Source organism: Neofelis nebulosa, chromosome 16 (genome assembly GCF_028018385.1).
Source record: "Neofelis nebulosa isolate mNeoNeb1 chromosome 16, mNeoNeb1.pri, whole genome shotgun sequence".
In the NCBI taxonomy this organism is placed as follows: domain Eukaryota; kingdom Metazoa; phylum Chordata; class Mammalia; order Carnivora; family Felidae; genus Neofelis; species Neofelis nebulosa.
This window is the reverse complement of record NC_080797.1, coordinates 35,216,025-35,232,089: the sequence shown is the minus strand read 5'-3', so window position 1 is coordinate 35,232,089 and position 16,065 is coordinate 35,216,025. Positions and strand designations below refer to the sequence as shown.

The 16,065-nt window shown below is 49.9% G+C and overlaps 1 protein-coding gene across 1 annotated transcript; it reads left to right on the top strand.

Moving 5' to 3' along the window:
- Positions 1–10,858: 10,858 nt before the first annotated feature.
- Positions 10,859–13,610, top strand: EIF1 (eukaryotic translation initiation factor 1). Its single transcript, XM_058703506.1, has 4 exons — positions 10,859–11,048; positions 11,756–11,919; positions 12,058–12,159; positions 12,738–13,610. Exons 1-4 carry the CDS (start codon positions 11,018–11,020, stop codon positions 12,780–12,782), a joined length of 342 nt encoding a protein of 113 aa, XP_058559489.1. The 5' UTR covers positions 10,859–11,017; the 3' UTR covers positions 12,783–13,610.
- The last annotated feature ends 2,455 nt before the right edge of the window (positions 13,611–16,065 follow it).

Genomic DNA, 16,065 nt, shown 5'->3' with positions numbered 1-16,065 from the left:
AGTTTGGTTCCACTTTGCAAGAAAGGTATGGTTCTTACAGGAAAGACAAGGTAAATCATTTCCTTTTATTTTTTTTAAGTTTACTTCTTTATTTATATAAGTGAGCTCTACGCCCAACATGGGGCTTGAACTTACAACCCCGAGATTAAGAGTCACATGCTCTTCTGACTGAGCCAGCCAGGCGCCTTGATAATTTCCTTTTATTTCCCAGTTACTAAAAATGCATTTTGCTTAAATGTATCATAATGGCAACAACATTTTGATGTCTCTGTGTCTGTGCTCTAGGGGGTCTACAAGCCAGCACACCCTTTGTTTGGCCAAGTGGAGGCCAATCTGAGCAGCACACATTTGCTGGCCGGGATGGGGCAGAACTGAATTGCAAAACCGAGGTGGGAAGAGGTTAAGATCTGGAGCTGGGACAGAATCAAAGGAGGAGATAAAGAGCTAGCAGAGACAGATCCTGGAGAGGGAGAGAAAGGGACACCATTAGAATGATCAGGAAGGGTCCCCACAAGCTAAGACTTTGGAGCCATATTGGGGGGGGGGGTGTGTGAATGCCTTCCCCCCTCCACCCAGAAGTCACTGAGTAAAGCTTAAATGTAAGCTTAAATGTTCACTAGCATTTTAATTTTTTTTTAATGTTTATTTTTGAGAGAGAGACAGAGAGAGAGAGTGCAAGCAGGGGAGGGGCAGAGAGAGAGAGAGAGAGGGAGACACAGAATCCGAAGCAGGCTCCAGGCTCCAAACTGTCAACACAGAGCCTGACTTGGGACTCGAACCCATGGACCACGAGATCACAACCTGAGCCAAAGTCAGACACTTAACCCACTGAGCCACCCAGGCGCCCCTGTTCACTAGTGTTTTAAATGAGAATGGATTCTTTGAGGGAGAATTTGAAGAGGTGTCAAGGGTGCTGAGGGCTAACATGGCACAAAGCAGGGGGACACTCAGAGCAGTTGACAGCTTTATAAATATCCACAAAAAAAGAGATGGTAACATGCCAAGATGGACCTTGGTCTTTCTGAGGTGATAACTGATTTAATGGCTGATTTTTTTTTTTTGCCACTTTTCTACTTTAAAATTTGTTATGCAATAAGAATATATATTTTTAAATAATATATAAAACAATAACATACGATGCATTATAAAATATATAATAATATATAATATATGAAATAATAATATATAATAATATTTTTAAAAATAATATATTTTTATTGCATAAAAAATTTAAAAATTGGGGCACCTGGGTGGCTCAGTCGGTTAAGTGTCTGACTTCGGCTCATGTCATGATCTCACAGTTCGTGAGTTCGAGCCCCACATTGGACTCTGTGCTGACAGCTTAGAGCCTGGAGCCTGCTTCGGATTCTGTGTCTCCCTCTCTCCCTGCTCCTCCCCCGTTCATGCTCTGTCTCTTTCTCCTTCAAAAATAAATTTCAGGGGCGCCTGGGTGGCTCAGTTGGTTAAGCGGCCGACTTCGGCTCAGGTCATGATCTCGCGGTCCGTGAGTTCAAGCCCCGCGTCGGGCTCTGTGCTGACAGCTCAGAGCCTGGAGCCTGTTTCAGATTCTGTGTCTCCCTCTCTCTGACCCTCCCCTGTTCATGCTCTGTCTCTCTCTGTCTCAAAAATAAATAAAAACGTTAAAAAAAATAAAATAAATAAAATAAAATAAAAAATAAATTTCAAAAAAACATTTAAAAAAATTTTTCAAATTGTTTAAGTAGAAACCAAACACAAAAGTATACAATATTTTATAATAAGAAAAATATGATCATTATTTTTAAACAAAATAAAACACGGAGATACGGAAAGAACTGAAGGAAGTGAGTTCACACGAGGGCCACGCCAGGCCACCCTGCCCTGGGCAGGGTCTCAGTGCCTGGTCCCAGCTCTAGCAGGGGAAGCCAGCAGTGGGCGAAGGGCCAGCTCTCCAGGGCAGGGACACTTTCTCAGTCAAGGTCACAGGCTCCGGGCCTGAAGCCAGCCCTGCAACTGGCTAGCTGTGATCTTGCAAAAACAATTTCACCATTCTAAACTTCAAAAGGAACAGCTCCTCTGGCTTGCTGGGGTGTCCGGCGGATTCGACGGGACAGTAAATATAAAGTGCGTAATGCCAGGCACTTGGAAGCAGGTAATAAAACAGTAGCTCTACAGTGAACCATGGACTCCCTATTACCTAACCGAGGTGTCACAAGTTTCCCCCACCCACAGCCCAGGCCTGTGTTGAGGCAGAACCTGAAACCTCACTCTGTCCCCAAGAGAACATCCTCTCTGCAAAAAAACCGTGAGCCGTGGGGGTTACTAAAGATTCTGGAGGGACAGTGTGGATGCACCAGGTAGAACACTGGGCACCAGGCTTCCCCCCTCGAGGCCCCCCAAAAGCTGTCATCTCTCCCAGTCCCTCCCCCTCCACCTGCCGCGCCACCCACAGTTCACTTCACTGACCCCAGCTTCCCTGCCTGCACCGCCTCATCCCCTCAGGTCTCCCCTGGGGTGTCCATCCTCCACCCAGCATCTTAGCTACATCCAGCCTCCCCCATCTGACAAGGAAGACCCCCAGGGCACCTGGAGCTGATCTCCTTAGAAACGTAGCCAGGGGTACAGTTAATAAATCCAGTGCGATTTTTTTCCCCTGATACATACAGGAAAAGACACAGGCTCAGAGTGGTTATGCGAGTCACCTGAGGACACAGAGCACACAAATAACAGGACAACATCTTTCAAATAGTCCCTTGACTCAAAACCCCAGTCATGCCAGCAAGACCCCCTTATAAGGACTGGCATCCCTCCCCTCGACCTGGCTGTCCCCAGGAAGCTCTCAGATCCTCCTGAGCATCCGGGAAGGAAGAAAGGACCACACGCGCCTATACATGCTCCCGCTGGCTCAGACGCACAAACATGCGCGCGTGGGTGCTCATACACATGCAGTGTGCACGCCGCACTCACCCACGTATAGGCACACCACCCACACCTCCGCACACTCACACACACGTGCCTCTGTTCCCACAACGCCCACCAGTCTCTGAACAACAACTGAACTCTGTCATCTCCCTGACTCCTCCCGGGGCAGGCACGCGCCCATCTCAGTGTCGATCGGAGTGGGAGCTTCAGTCGTTGTTGAAAGAACAACATTAAGTATCCATTTTTTAAAACTCCTGGTCTGTGTGCTGCAATGGCTGCCCGTCCACAGCATCACCGGTCACCCAGACTCACTTTTCAAATGTGTAGTCACGTCCCGCAGCTCTGGCAGAGAATTGGGGTGCACTCCCGAGTGCTGGCCCCGTGAAGGGCACGGCCAATGCGCTTACAAGGTCAGAAGCAACCCAGAGGTTCCTTCTGGGAACCCAGCCCCTCCGAGTGGCCATGCAGCCCAGTGGGAAGGCCACTGCCACCCCAGCCTGTGTCCTTGTCCAAGCCCAGACACTTTACCTGCAGGAGGGCACTGACATCTGCTTTGTTAGGATTCCATGGGACGTGAGTGAGAGACACTCAGCACAGCACCCAGAATATAGTGGGTACTTGACTTTAAAAAAATTTTTTAGGGGCACCTGGGTGGCTCAGTCGGTTAAGCGTCCGACTTCGGCTCAAGTCATGATCTCGCAGTTTGTGGGTTGAGCCCCGCGTCAGGCTCTGTGCTGACAGCTCGGAGCCTGGAGCCTGCTTCGGATTCTGTGTCTCCCTCTCTCGCTCTCTGCCCCTCCCCCGACTCGCGCTCTCTCAAAAATAAATAAACATTGAAAAAAATTTACTAGTAGCCACATGTTTAAAAAAGTAAAAAGAAACAGGTGTAATTAATTTTTGATATATTTTATTTAATCCGATATATCCAGAATATTATTATTTCAATAAGGAATGGGGATGAGAATTCCTGAGATATTTTACAATTGTTTTTTCATGCTAAGCCTTCCAAACGTCGCGTGCGTTTTACACTTATAGTACACCTGCATTCAGACTAGCCTTATTTCCAGGGCTTGTGAATCACATGAGGCCCATGGCTGCTGTGGCCCTTTGGGAGCTGGATTTCACCTTCAGGGAGGGTGGGTGGGTATAGGTGCGAGCAGAGGCCACCCAGAGAGGGCCAGGCACCTCAAGGTGACATGCTGAGAAGAGCTGGAAGCTGGGGACAGGGCGCAGAGGTGGCTGAAAGGGGCCAAGTGACCGGGAAGGGTGGGAACACCTTACTGTGGTTTGTCTTCCCTGTGCTTCCTCCTCGGATCCTCAGTACAAACCGCCCTGCTCTCCCCCAGCTGATAAGAGAGTTCTCCAAGCCCATTGACTTAAGGAGCCTTGCTGCTAGGTGAACACAGAGATCTTTCTGGAGATGATCCTTATGTGAGTTACATTAACTTTAAAAATAACAAAAATAGGGGTACCTAGTGGCTCAGTCGGTTGAGCGTCTGACTTTAGCTCAGGTCATGATCTCATAGTCTGTGAGTTCAAGCCCCGCGTCGGGCTCTGTCTGACAGCTCAGAGCCTGGAGCCTGCTTCGGATTCTGTGTCTCCCTCTCTCTCTGCCCCTCCCCTGCTCGCACTCTGTCTCTCTCTCAAAAATAAATAAACATTAAAAAAAAATTTTTAAATAATTATAATAATAAAAATAGAAGAGGTGCCTGGGTGGCTCAGTCAGTTGAGGGTCTGACTCTTGATTTCCCTTCAGGTCATGATCCCAGGGTCCTGAGATCGAACCCCACATCAGGCTCCATGCTGAGCCTGGAGCCTGCTTGAGATTCTCTCTCTCTCTCTCTCTCTCTCTCTCTCTCTTTCTCTCTCTCTCTCTCTCTCTCGCTAAAATTAACAGAAAGAAGTCACAGGAGCTAAGGTCTCAGGGGAAGCCAGGCGTGTGCTGATTTCCATTCCAACACGTCTAACACTCTTCACTTGATCTGGATCATCCACCCTGCTGCACCTCCCACCCCGCCTAGGGGACTCCTACTCCAGTGCCCCGTCAGAATGCAGGGTCTGTGCACCTGTGCCTGGCACTTCCAGCATCCAAAGCCTGGGCTGTCAGCTCCTTGAGGGCAGGTGCCAGGTGTGGCCCTTCACTTCCTCCACGAGCCCAGGCTCACTTTATCCTCCCCACCAGAGGCAACTGAGTCTACAGTTTGGCCACCCAGGTGGCCCTGACCAGAGGAGGGGAACAAGGGGCTCTGGCCTGTACCCCCCCTGCCAAAGCAAGGCCACCTCTCCCTCATCCCATCTACAGGGGACTCCCCAGGGGAGGAGGAGGAGGAGGAGGAGGAAGAGGAGGAGGAGGAGGGGAAGGAGCAGAAGGCGGGGTAGAGAGGGCAAATGCTTTGAGCGAAGAGGCAAACAGGAACTGAGCAGGGTTCCCACCTAGGGTTGGCAGCAATGAGTCCCTGGCAAGGGGAGGAAACACCAGAGCAAGAAAGCTAGGCTGGGGGGGGGGGGGGCGCGGGGGCAGGCAGGCAGGGAGTTGGAGGAGAGTAAAGAAGGCCCGTCATATATACGAGAGCACCTTTGCTCTAAGGGTCCAGCTCGATGAGTTTTTGCCACCTGAATCAAGATGGAGGTCATTGCCAGCACCCCATAAGGTTCCCTCGTGTCTCTTCCCAGTTATCACCCTAGGGGCCAGGGAGAGGGGGGAGAGGAGGGAGAGGAGATACACTGTCAGCAGAACCCCAGCTTACTCCTAGCACTCACATCTTAACAATAATCACATGCGATCCAGGTCTGAGCCACAGCAAGCCCAACTCTGCCTCCTTTCCCAAGTGGTAACAATAGCAGATTCATTTGCTTGGAGGGGGAGGGAGGGGGGTGGGGACACCATTCCAGCCATCTATGTGTGTGGGCAGTGGCTCCCAAACAAGGAATGCAAGAAATATCACATGTATTTGACCTTCTTTAAATCAAGTTAAATCCCATGCCAGTTACTGTCCCACCAGCTGCCCAGAAAACCGATCTTGGATGTGACAAGGGCTTCAGCATGTCGCAAGATTCTCTCTAGGTCACAGGGTTTCCTGTAGCATCAGAGCTACAGGAAGTACCCTTGGACCAGATCATCCATCTGCACTGGTTATCAAGAAGACACCTGTTTCCCCAGAGGATGCCACCCATTCCTGATGGGAGATTCTGCCGCTTCCATGCCAAGTTTGGGCCCCCGAGGGAATTCGTATTGAGGCTGAAGGTCCCCAGGTGTCCCACACAGCCATGCCCTTGCCACACAGCCTAAGGAGATCACCGCGAAGAGGCACCCACCTCTGTCCTGTCCCCATTCTGAGGGACTAACACCTGTCCCGTACTGCTCTCAGGGCTTCTCTCTCCCCTTTCACCTCTGGGAATCTGGCATAAACTGCTCAGTGACTTCTAATAACGCTACATTTTTATCCCATCACACATGAGATATCCTCTTGAAATCCCCTTGAAATCCTCTCAAACACCTAAGAGAAAGGCATCATTATCCCTTTGTACAGATAAGAAAATGGAGGCCGGGAGAGAGTGAGTTACCCTGGCAGGAAGAGGTGGAGGTGATACTCAGGTTCAGATACTCCAGGGCCTATTTGCTGTAGTGCCCCCAGATGCCAGGCCAGGACCTCAGAAGTAGGAACACAGTAATGAATAGGCCAGCACTAACAGCAGGCACGGACGTCACTTCCTGATGAGTTTGTCCTGGCCCCATCATTACTCCCAAAGCTCCCAGAGCTGGAGCCACCTCCACACTGGACTGTGGACTCTTACAGGCCCTCCTTGGAAATGCTCCCAACCTGGAAACACAGAGCTTCAGACTTCAGTCCTGGCAAAAGTCCTGGCAAAAGTTACCCGCTCCTCTTAGGGGGATAAAATGGAAACCCTGAGAGGGGAGCAGGACCACCCAGGAAACCGGTCCTAATCAAGAACCGGGTCACCTGCTTTCCTGACCACCTGCCCCAGGCCTGATCCCTGAACTGCATCCTGTCCAGGGCAAAGCAGTGTGTGTTTGTGGTGACAACTGTCTACGGTGCACTGAGGTCAGGCCTGGCACGGGGCACCAGGTCCCTGCACGAGAAGCTGGGGGATGTGGCTCATGTAGGGCTACCTTCCCTGCCCTGAGCTAGGAGGCCAGACCTAGAAGCTTTCTTGGGAGCCCAGAGTCAGACCTCTCAAAAGGATTTTTTCTCGAGGCGCCTGGGTGGCTCAGTTTGTGTTAAACATTCTACTCTTGATTTCAGCTCAGGCCATGATCTCACGGTTTGTGAGATTGAGCTCTGCGCTAACAGCATGGAGCCTGCTTGGGATTCTCCCTCTGCCCCTCCCTCTCTCTCTCTCTCTCTCTCAAAATAAATAAACCTAAAAAAAAAAAAGAAAGAAAGAAAGAAAGAAAAAAAGATTTTTTTCTCAATCCTCCACCCCAGAACTAGTAGAGTAACAGAGGTTACAGCCCGGAGCTAGGGAGCAGTCATTCCAAATAACTGAGCACCTACAATGTATGTCCACGTGTTCATTTGACCAGCGTCAGGCTCCCACTGCATGCCAGGACTACACTGTAGAGGAGATCGGCATGCACCCTGCTCTTTGAGCTCACAGCCTGGCGGGGAGACAAAAAAAGGAAGGGGCAGAGCCAGGTTCATGGGCACGTAGCCTGCACAGTCACACGGGGCCCCAAGCTTGGAAGCGCTGTGTGTTTGGTTTTGCTGTCACCGTCTTGACATTCTTAACCATTTTTGAGCAAAGGGCCTCACATTTTTGATTTTGTACTGGGCCCAGCAAATCATGTAGCCAGTCCAAGGAACAGGCAAGCCAAGATGCCGTGATACATGCCCAAATAGAGGAAGTGGGGGCACAAAAAGGGCTCCAAATAGTCTTCTCAAAAGAACGGATAAGATAACCCCAGCTGAATCCGGACGGATGAGCGGGACACATCACACAAAGAAGGGGGAAGAATGTACCTAGCAAAGGGAGAGCCTTTAGGGGCACCTGGCTGGCTCAGTCAAAGCATATGACTCTTGGTTTTGGCTCAGGTCACGATCTCGCTGTTCGTGAGATTGAGCCCTGCATCAGGCTCTGTGCTGACAGTGCAGAGCCTGCTTGGGATATTCTCTCTCTCTCTCTCTCTCTCTCTCTCTCTCTCTCTCTCTCCCTCTCTCCCCCTCTCTCTCTCCCTCTCTCCCCCTTTCTGCCCCTGCCCCTCTCAAAAATAAACATTTTTTTTCAAGGGAGAGCCATTGTACAAACACCCTGAGATGAGAAAGTTCAGGGTGCTTCATAGAAGTGGTGAATGCAGGGGAGCAGAAGGGCCAGAGCATTCTGAAGAACAACAAAATGGAGGGGTGCCTCCTACTGGACATCAAGACTTTTGGTAAAGCTCCTCTAATTAAGGGAGCATAGCTTTGGGAAAAACAGACCAGTGCAACAGAACAGAGACCCCCAAAACGAACCCACACACAAATGGAAACATGGTTATGATAGAGAAGGCATGAATCAGTGGGGAAATGATACATTATTCAATAAATGTTGCAAGAACGATCGGCTATCCATATAGGTAAAAAAAAAAAAAAATTAGACCTCTGTTTTGCACCACACACAGAAATAAATTCCAGGTGGCTTAAAGACCTAAGTGTTAAAAGTAAAAAAAAAAAGAAAAAAAAATTAATATTTATTTTTGAGAGAGAGAGTGTGAATGGGGAAGGAGCAAAGAGAGAGGAGAACAGAGGATCTGAAGCAGGTCTGAGCTGACAGCAACGAGTCTGGAGGTGGAGTCGAAACCACAAACTGTGAGGTCATGACCTGAAGTCAGACCCTCAACCAACGGAGCTACCCAGGCGCTCCAAAAAGTAAAGCTTCAAAACTTTCAAAACAAACAATCAACACAACCAAAAAAAGAGTATCTTTATAAACTGCAAAGCAGAGAAAGGATTTCTTTAAAATAGTGCAGAAAGGGTCTTTTCCTAAAAGGAAAGATAAGCTGGACCACACTGCTAATTTAAAAAATTTTAGAGACTCTTAAAAACTGAGAACTGAGGGTTGATGGGGGTGGGAGGGAGGGGAGGGTGGGTGATGGGCACTGAGGAGGGCACCTGTTGGGATGAGCACTGGGTGTTGTATGGAAACCAATTTGACAGTAAATTTCGTATTTAAAAAAATAAAAATTTTGTATAACAAAATGTGTGCATATTCGGATTTATTCACTCTCTCCTCAAACCCCCTGTCAAGCACAGCCTGGTCTAGAAGGGTAGAGCTTCCCAGGTGGAGGACAGGAAGGGATGGACAGGAGACTGAGACTGAGACGTCTAGCCATGCGTCTAGCCATGGTTCCCAACTTCCTGTATCAAGGAAGTCAAATTATTAACCAAAATTTTACTTAGTAAAGACGCCATCAAAACAAACTATCAAATACACCTAGCTTTTCCTTCCTCAGGGTTTCCCATCTGGCAGGCTCTCACCTTGCCCCACAATGGGCTCTTTCCCACCCCTAAGTATCAGCTGGGTCTCACATTGCCCTGCTTGTTCTTGGCATCTATCACAATGCGTCAGGTTTGTCTATGATCTCTCTCCCACTAGATTCCACGTGGCCAGTGACCCTGACTGTCAAGGGGTCTAAACAGGCAGCCCATGGGGCCAAGACACACTTTTTTTGTTTGACTTGTCTACTGTTTTCCCAAACTTCAACTTATTGGCAATATTTAAAAATCAAGAGATTTTAGGGGCGCCTCGGTGGCTCAGTCAGTTGAGCATCCCACCCTTGACTTCAGCCCAGGTCATGATCTCATGGGTTTGTGAGTTCTGAGCCCTGCATCAGGCTTTGCGCTGACAGCACGGAGCCTCCTTGGGATTCTCGGTCTCTCCCTCTCTGCCCCTCCCCCACTCAAGTTTTTTCTCTCTCTCACCCAAAAATAAATAAACATTTTTTTAAAAAATGAAGAGATTTTCTATAAATATCAGAGGGTCCAAGTTGTCTTGAAAAAGATCCAGCACAATGGGCTGGAGGTGAGTAGCTGTTACAGCCTCTAGTTCTCACCCAGGCCCCCTCCACACCCCATTACATCACACTTGGCTGTCTGCACTCCTTTATCTTACCTGAATGGCCCCTGGAGGTCTTTGGAATCTAAATCCACTCTATTCTCCCTTGCAACAGAGCATTTCAATTTATATACTGAAAAAGCAAGAACGGTTGACTGTTTTGAAGAAAATATTTTGACTAGTCTCGGGGAAGGCTCTCCCCCACACAATTTGGAGGGCACACAGGACCCCTTAAGGTGCCTGAATTCTTCTTTGCCCCCAGAACCAGAGTTACTCTCCTTTGAATCCACGCTAATGAGGTGGGCATTCTTTCCGTAGATTATATAAATGACATACTCAAAGCAGATTAATCCAGTTTTAGATTAGATTCATCTAAACAATACGTGATTTAGTTAAGGTTTGGATTATATTATTTGTTGATTAAATACAAGTGCTGCCCTAAAGAAAGAGTTCGTGGGTAACTGGGTGGGCATGATAGTGGGAATGTGTCGCGTTTGGGAGGTTCAGCATCTAAATCCCATTTAAAGGGTGCCAATCTACCGCACGAAAAATCTTCTCCAAGCAGGCAGGGCTGCAACAGGGTCAAGAAGGTGGAACGTGCCAGAGAACAGAGGACTCAGGCTCTCCCGAAACCTCCGCCACTTTTCTGCGCAGCCCTGACACCTTCCTCCCGCACTGCGCAGGCGCCTAGACGGACCAACCTTTCCCTTCCCCTTCTACCACTCCCGGAATCGAGAGGACGCCCTCCCGCAGCAGAGCTCCTGCGCAAGCGCCGTCTCGCGTCCCCGCTCCCGGACCAATCGGAAACGGCGGCGCCAGGGGGCTGGGGCCACGACGTCGTGGGTGGGGCCAGGACGTGAGGGCGGCGCGCTGGCGTCACAGGGGCGGCTATATAAGTGAATACAGGCGCCGCCCCTCCGCCCCAGTCACTGAGCCGCCGCCGAGGACTCAGCAGCCTCCCCCTTGAGCCCCCTTGCTTCCCGACGCTCCGTCCCCCCTGCCCGCCTTCTCCCGCCGCCGCCTTCCGCAGGCCGTTTCCACCGAGGAAAAGGAATCGTATCGTATGTCCGCTATCCAGAACCTCCACTCTTTCGGTAAGCCGCGGAAAAGTCCCGTGGGGAGAAAGGCCTGGGTGGGGTGGCGAAGTGCTCCGGGCCCGGAAACCTGCCAGCGCTCCGGGCTTTCGTAAACTTGGGAGGAGGGAAGATATTCGCGCTCGCAGGAAGCGGGGCCCGGCCGGGGCCCTGGGGTCGGTCCTTAAGTGCGACCGGAAGGAGCGGGCAGGGAGGCAACCCTTGGGCAGTCCCAGTGTCTATCGGGTGGCGCATTTACTAATGGCTCCCGGGCCGCCTTGGGCCCCACCCGCCCCCTCCCGCCACCCCTGCGTCACGTCCGTTACGTCACCGCCGTTGTCACGGACCCGGGAGTGAGAGGCGGTGCCAGGCCTAAGTGACAAACGCTCCCGCCAATGGGGCGGGAAGCTTGGCCCCGCCTTGGAGCTTTGGTTCCGGCCGGTTGCATCAGCCGGGTGGGGCACTGCCTGCAGTCCAGGCTCCCCCGGCACGTGATCGGCTTCCGAGGGCGGGCCTGGGGCAAGAGGCCCAGGCTTTCCCCCGGCCCTGGGGAAGCCAGCCGTCCCGGACTGACCCGTTCCGGGGACGGCCAACAAGGACTTGTCTGACTTGATCTCAGCCCTGGCGATTTCAGTAGTTGTTTTCTGGGCGCGCAAAAGATACATTGGGAGGGTGACAATGGCACCTGAGCCCCAATAGCTCTAACCGAGTTTGATCTTTCTTCCCAGACCCCTTTGCTGATGCAAGTAAGGGTGATGATCTGCTTCCTGCTGGCACTGAGGATTATATCCATATAAGAATTCAACAGAGAAACGGCAGGAAGACCCTTACTACTGTCCAAGGGATCGCTGATGATTACGATAAAAAGAAACTAGTGAAGGCGTTCAAGAAGGTAGGTATTCGGTGAGATCGTAAGAATATCACATTTAACTTGCGGGGGGGGGGGTGCTCACTTGTATTCTCAGGAGGAATTGTTGGTGCACTCGGGCTGCACTTCGTCTAATTTGTTTTGCTTCATTCATGCTCGCAGAAATTTGCCTGCAATGGTACTGTAATTGAGCATCCAGAATATGGAGAAGTAATTCAGCTACAGGGTGACCAGCGCAAGAACATATGCCAGTTCCTTGTAGAGGTGAGTTCTATCACTTGGTGACGATCCATTTGTGCCTCTACCCTGTCTACATGTCCGATCCTTCCTACTCTATACTCAGTCTCCTGAGGACATAGAAGTTGGTGTTGTAAGACTAAGCAGAACAATTGAGTTTTGAAGTAGATAAGTATTCCCAAAAACAGAAGGGACTTGTCTGCCTTATTTAATTCGTATATGGATGTACTTTTTTTGTTTGTTAAGTAATCTCTACACCTAGTGTGTGGGCTAGAACTTAAAACCCCCAGATCAAGAGTCACATGCTCTACTTGACTGAGTCAGCCTGGTGACCACTTTAAAGATGCACGTTTAAATGGCACACAGATACTAGAATACACACGATGTCTGGTTGGCAGTTCCTAAGCGCTAAAATCCTCTTCTATCATTCGTTCTTTACTGAGTACCCTGAGTTAAGAACGATTGTGCTCCTAGTGGTTGAGGTGTGTGCCTTGGCTCTTGGACTTCTTTTGCCCAGTGTAGGAGCAAGAAGACAGAGTTGTTGGCATCAGAAATCGGGGGGGGGGTTGATCCCCTACTATAATTTTGTCTTTTTTTCTTTGCAGATTGGACTGGCTAAGGACGACCAGCTGAAGGTTCATGGGTTTTAAGTGCTTTTGGCTCACTGAAGCTTAAGTGAGGATTTCTTTGCAATGAGTAGAATTTCCCTTCTGTCCCTTGTCACAAGTTTAAAAACCTCACAGCTTGTATAATGTAACCATTTGGGGTCTGCTTTTAACTTGGACTAGTGTAACTCCTTCATGCAATAAACTGAAAAGAGCCATGCTGTCTAGTCTTGAAGTCCCTCATTTAAACAGAGGTCAAGCAGTAGGCGCCTGGCAGTGTCCGGCCTGAAACCAAGCAGTAACGTCATGTTTCGGTCAAGCCCAGAGCCCCAAGATCACAGCCGGCTCTGTCTGGCCAGAAGCTCCTCGGCTCTCCCTCTTCAGAGTTCCCTGCCCTAAGAGAATGTCACCACCTGAGCAGCCCGCGGTGGAGCTGAGAGGACAGGATGGGGTAAGCCGGCCACAGCAGCGGTGCTGCCACAGGGAGTCTTGGTAGTCAAAGAAAGATCCCTGGTGTCTCCAATCTGACCGGGCGGGCGGAGCTTAGAGCGGCCACCTTCCCTCTAGCAAGGTGTGATAGGACGTCTGACTTGCCACCAAAGTCTTTTTGACCAGACATATCCTAGCTAATTGATGTCCGAACACCAGAATGTGAGGCCAACCTTCTATCCGAGTTAAACTTCTGACAAGGGAACAAACTTCAAACCGATGTATGAGTCCTGTAGCTGGCTGTAGAGCTTGCACCTTACTAGCAGCAGCTGCCCAATGCCATGTGAAGTAACAGACTGGTTTTTTGGTTTATTTTTTCCTTCAGTTTTAATGTTATGTAATGTATTTAAGCCCTTATTTAAATAAAACTTGTTTTCAGAAACACCTGATTTGCAGATTGTATTTTATGTGTAGTCAGTCTTGTACGTGGGAAGGAACCACAGAAAGGGGCAGTGGAGGGTAGTCTACGCCTGCAGGCCAACGGGGACCTCAACCTCTTGGCCAAGAAAACCTTCAGTGAGCTTGTCCCTTGCATGTCGCCAGAGCTGCAGTGTCCTTAGAGTCCTGAAAGGAGGGACTGCAGGGTGGACGGATTCACTGGTGGTCGTTGGGCCATCCCGGTTCAGTGGCCATGGAGGAACTCACCTTGTGAACTGATAGAGCAGTTTGGTTGGAAACCCTTGAGTCCCCTCAGTGACAGGATCTTGCCTTTCTAAAGGTTGTAACAAGGGAGAAACATGGTGTGGGATTTAATCTGATCCTCAGACCCCTGGGAGGGACACAGAAGTGCTTTTTCCAGGGGATACATTTATAGGGTTAACAGTTAAGGGACTATAAAGCAGTTTAAGAAAAAGGTCAGGCCATCCCTTATAGAAGAACAATGAATGTGATTCATCCTATTAAAATTCTGTCAGTATGTGGATCATGAACTGGTACCAATTGCAGATTGTAAAATACAGGCTTCAAACTACTGAGTAGTCATGAATCCACTTTTCCTATTGCTAGCCTCTTGTAAATACTGGTCAGCCTTGCGAATAAGTCTGTACAGAGGCCAGCCTAGAACAAGGTGAAGTGTGGGGGAAAGCTGGTGGAAGGCTGAGCCAGTGGCAGCTGCCCTGGAAATAGGATTTTAATCTGGGAGGTAGAGGGTTACAAGGTCTTACAAAACTCATGTGTTCAGCAAACAAGATTTGAGTGATACTTTTGCTTTTTAAGGTTTATTTTTGACAGAGAAACCGGCTGCCAGCAGGGGAGGGGCAGAGAGGGGGAGACAATCCAAAATAGATTCCAGGCTCTGAGCTGTCAGTGCAGACGTGGGGGGGTGTCAAACTCACCAAGGGGTAGATCACGATCTGAGCCGAAGTCGGACCCTACCGACTGAGCCACCCAGACACCCCTTGAATGATAGTTTTAAGTAAGATTTCATTACAAAGCAAAGGGCTATTCAGAAGCTTCTAGCAGCAACCAACCCAGGAGGCCAACCCACAGAAGACCACAGTCAGGAAATAAGATAAAACAGTAAGAGAATCCTGCTATAGGTTGATATGCAGGTCCTGTGCTAGGCTGTTGAGATATCTTGCCTTTTAAGGACTTACAGCATTCTAGAATGAGATTATTGAGAGTTAAGCCAGCAACATCAGTAATCCACCATCTGTAATCAAAATGGTTATCCGTGAACATGACAGGAGAGAACACTCTTAATTCAGTATCTCAGGCCGGAGATAAAAGTATAGTTGTGTCCGTTGGATGGTTGGGGGAAATTTGCAAGGCTAAAAAGTGGTAGGGTTTCCTCCAGAACCCAAGCTCTCCGTCTTTGCCCTTCCCACCAGGTGACCTGTACATTTCCAATTTAAAGAGTTCGTTTTACCAAGATCCGTGTATGCAGTGTCGAGTGTGGGGATCGCGGGGCACACAACAGTAATCAGGAAGACACCCTGTGCTCTGGAAGCCGGTGGCCTGACAGGAGTGGAAAACCAGCACACGGCCTTGACACGAGGCAGAAAGGAGCCAATGCCGCCCCTGGCTTGGCCAAAGAGTCACAGGTTTGGGGGACTGGCCAATCTTCCCCACCCCGTCCACACCCACGGGGGCCAGGGGAAGGCTTCATAAAGGAGGTGCCATCTGAAGCAGCGTGTTAACAGAGGAGTCAGGATCCAGAGGTGGGAGCACCCAGAGTATATGAGGGCCCTAAGGTAGGAGCGCTTGGCTGGAACAAAGGCCTTGTATAGAGCAGGAATAACAGTACTGTCTCTATGCCAGGCCTGTGCTGAGAGCTGGTATACACTGACCTGTTCGCTTAACAGGAGGGACTCGGCCCTATGGTAGAACGTTCTGAGAAGTGGGACGGCTGAGCCAGCAAGCAGGTGATGAGATGGAGCAGAGGGGAGGGAGGGCTGGAAGGCTGGTGTGAGGTCAGAGTGGGCTGAGCCACAAGCTAAAACATTCAGATGTCAGCCTGCAAGAAGTCACCGTGAAGAGCAGATCTCGATGAGAAGCGTCTCCCAGCTCTGTGCTCTCGGTTCCTCTCCCCCCACCGCGCCCCCACCCCCAGTCTCCTCTCTGCCTCCACTCTGTCTGTCCTCCCCTTCCCTCTCCTGTTTCCTCCCTTCTCACCTCACTCTCCTGGCCCCAACCAAGGCCCACCCTCTGCCACAGGGACAAGCCGACACAAACCCAATGTTCCTTAAAATTGTGTTAGCAAGACGAAATGAATACTGGTCAGCTAAAGCTGCACAGGAATCCACAAAAACTACTTTAAAGCCTATTCAAAGCTCACCCATAAATAGGACAAAGAAACATGGTCTATTTGGGAACTGAACATGCTACCAACTAGCTCTGC

What these genes read in the sequence shown, in the direction of transcription:
- EIF1 (XM_058703506.1), top strand. Translation starts at nt 11,018, where the DNA reads ATGTCCGCTATCCAGAACCTCCACTCTTTCG. An exon ending in CCAGAACCTCCACTCTTTCG is followed by an intron (nt 11,049 to 11,755) that starts GTAAGCCGCGGA and finishes CTTTCTTCCCAG; the next exon opens with ACCCCTTTGCTGATGCAAGT. An exon ending in TATGCCAGTTCCTTGTAGAG is followed by an intron (nt 12,160 to 12,737) that starts GTGAGTTCTATC and finishes TTTTCTTTGCAG; the next exon opens with ATTGGACTGGCTAAGGACGA.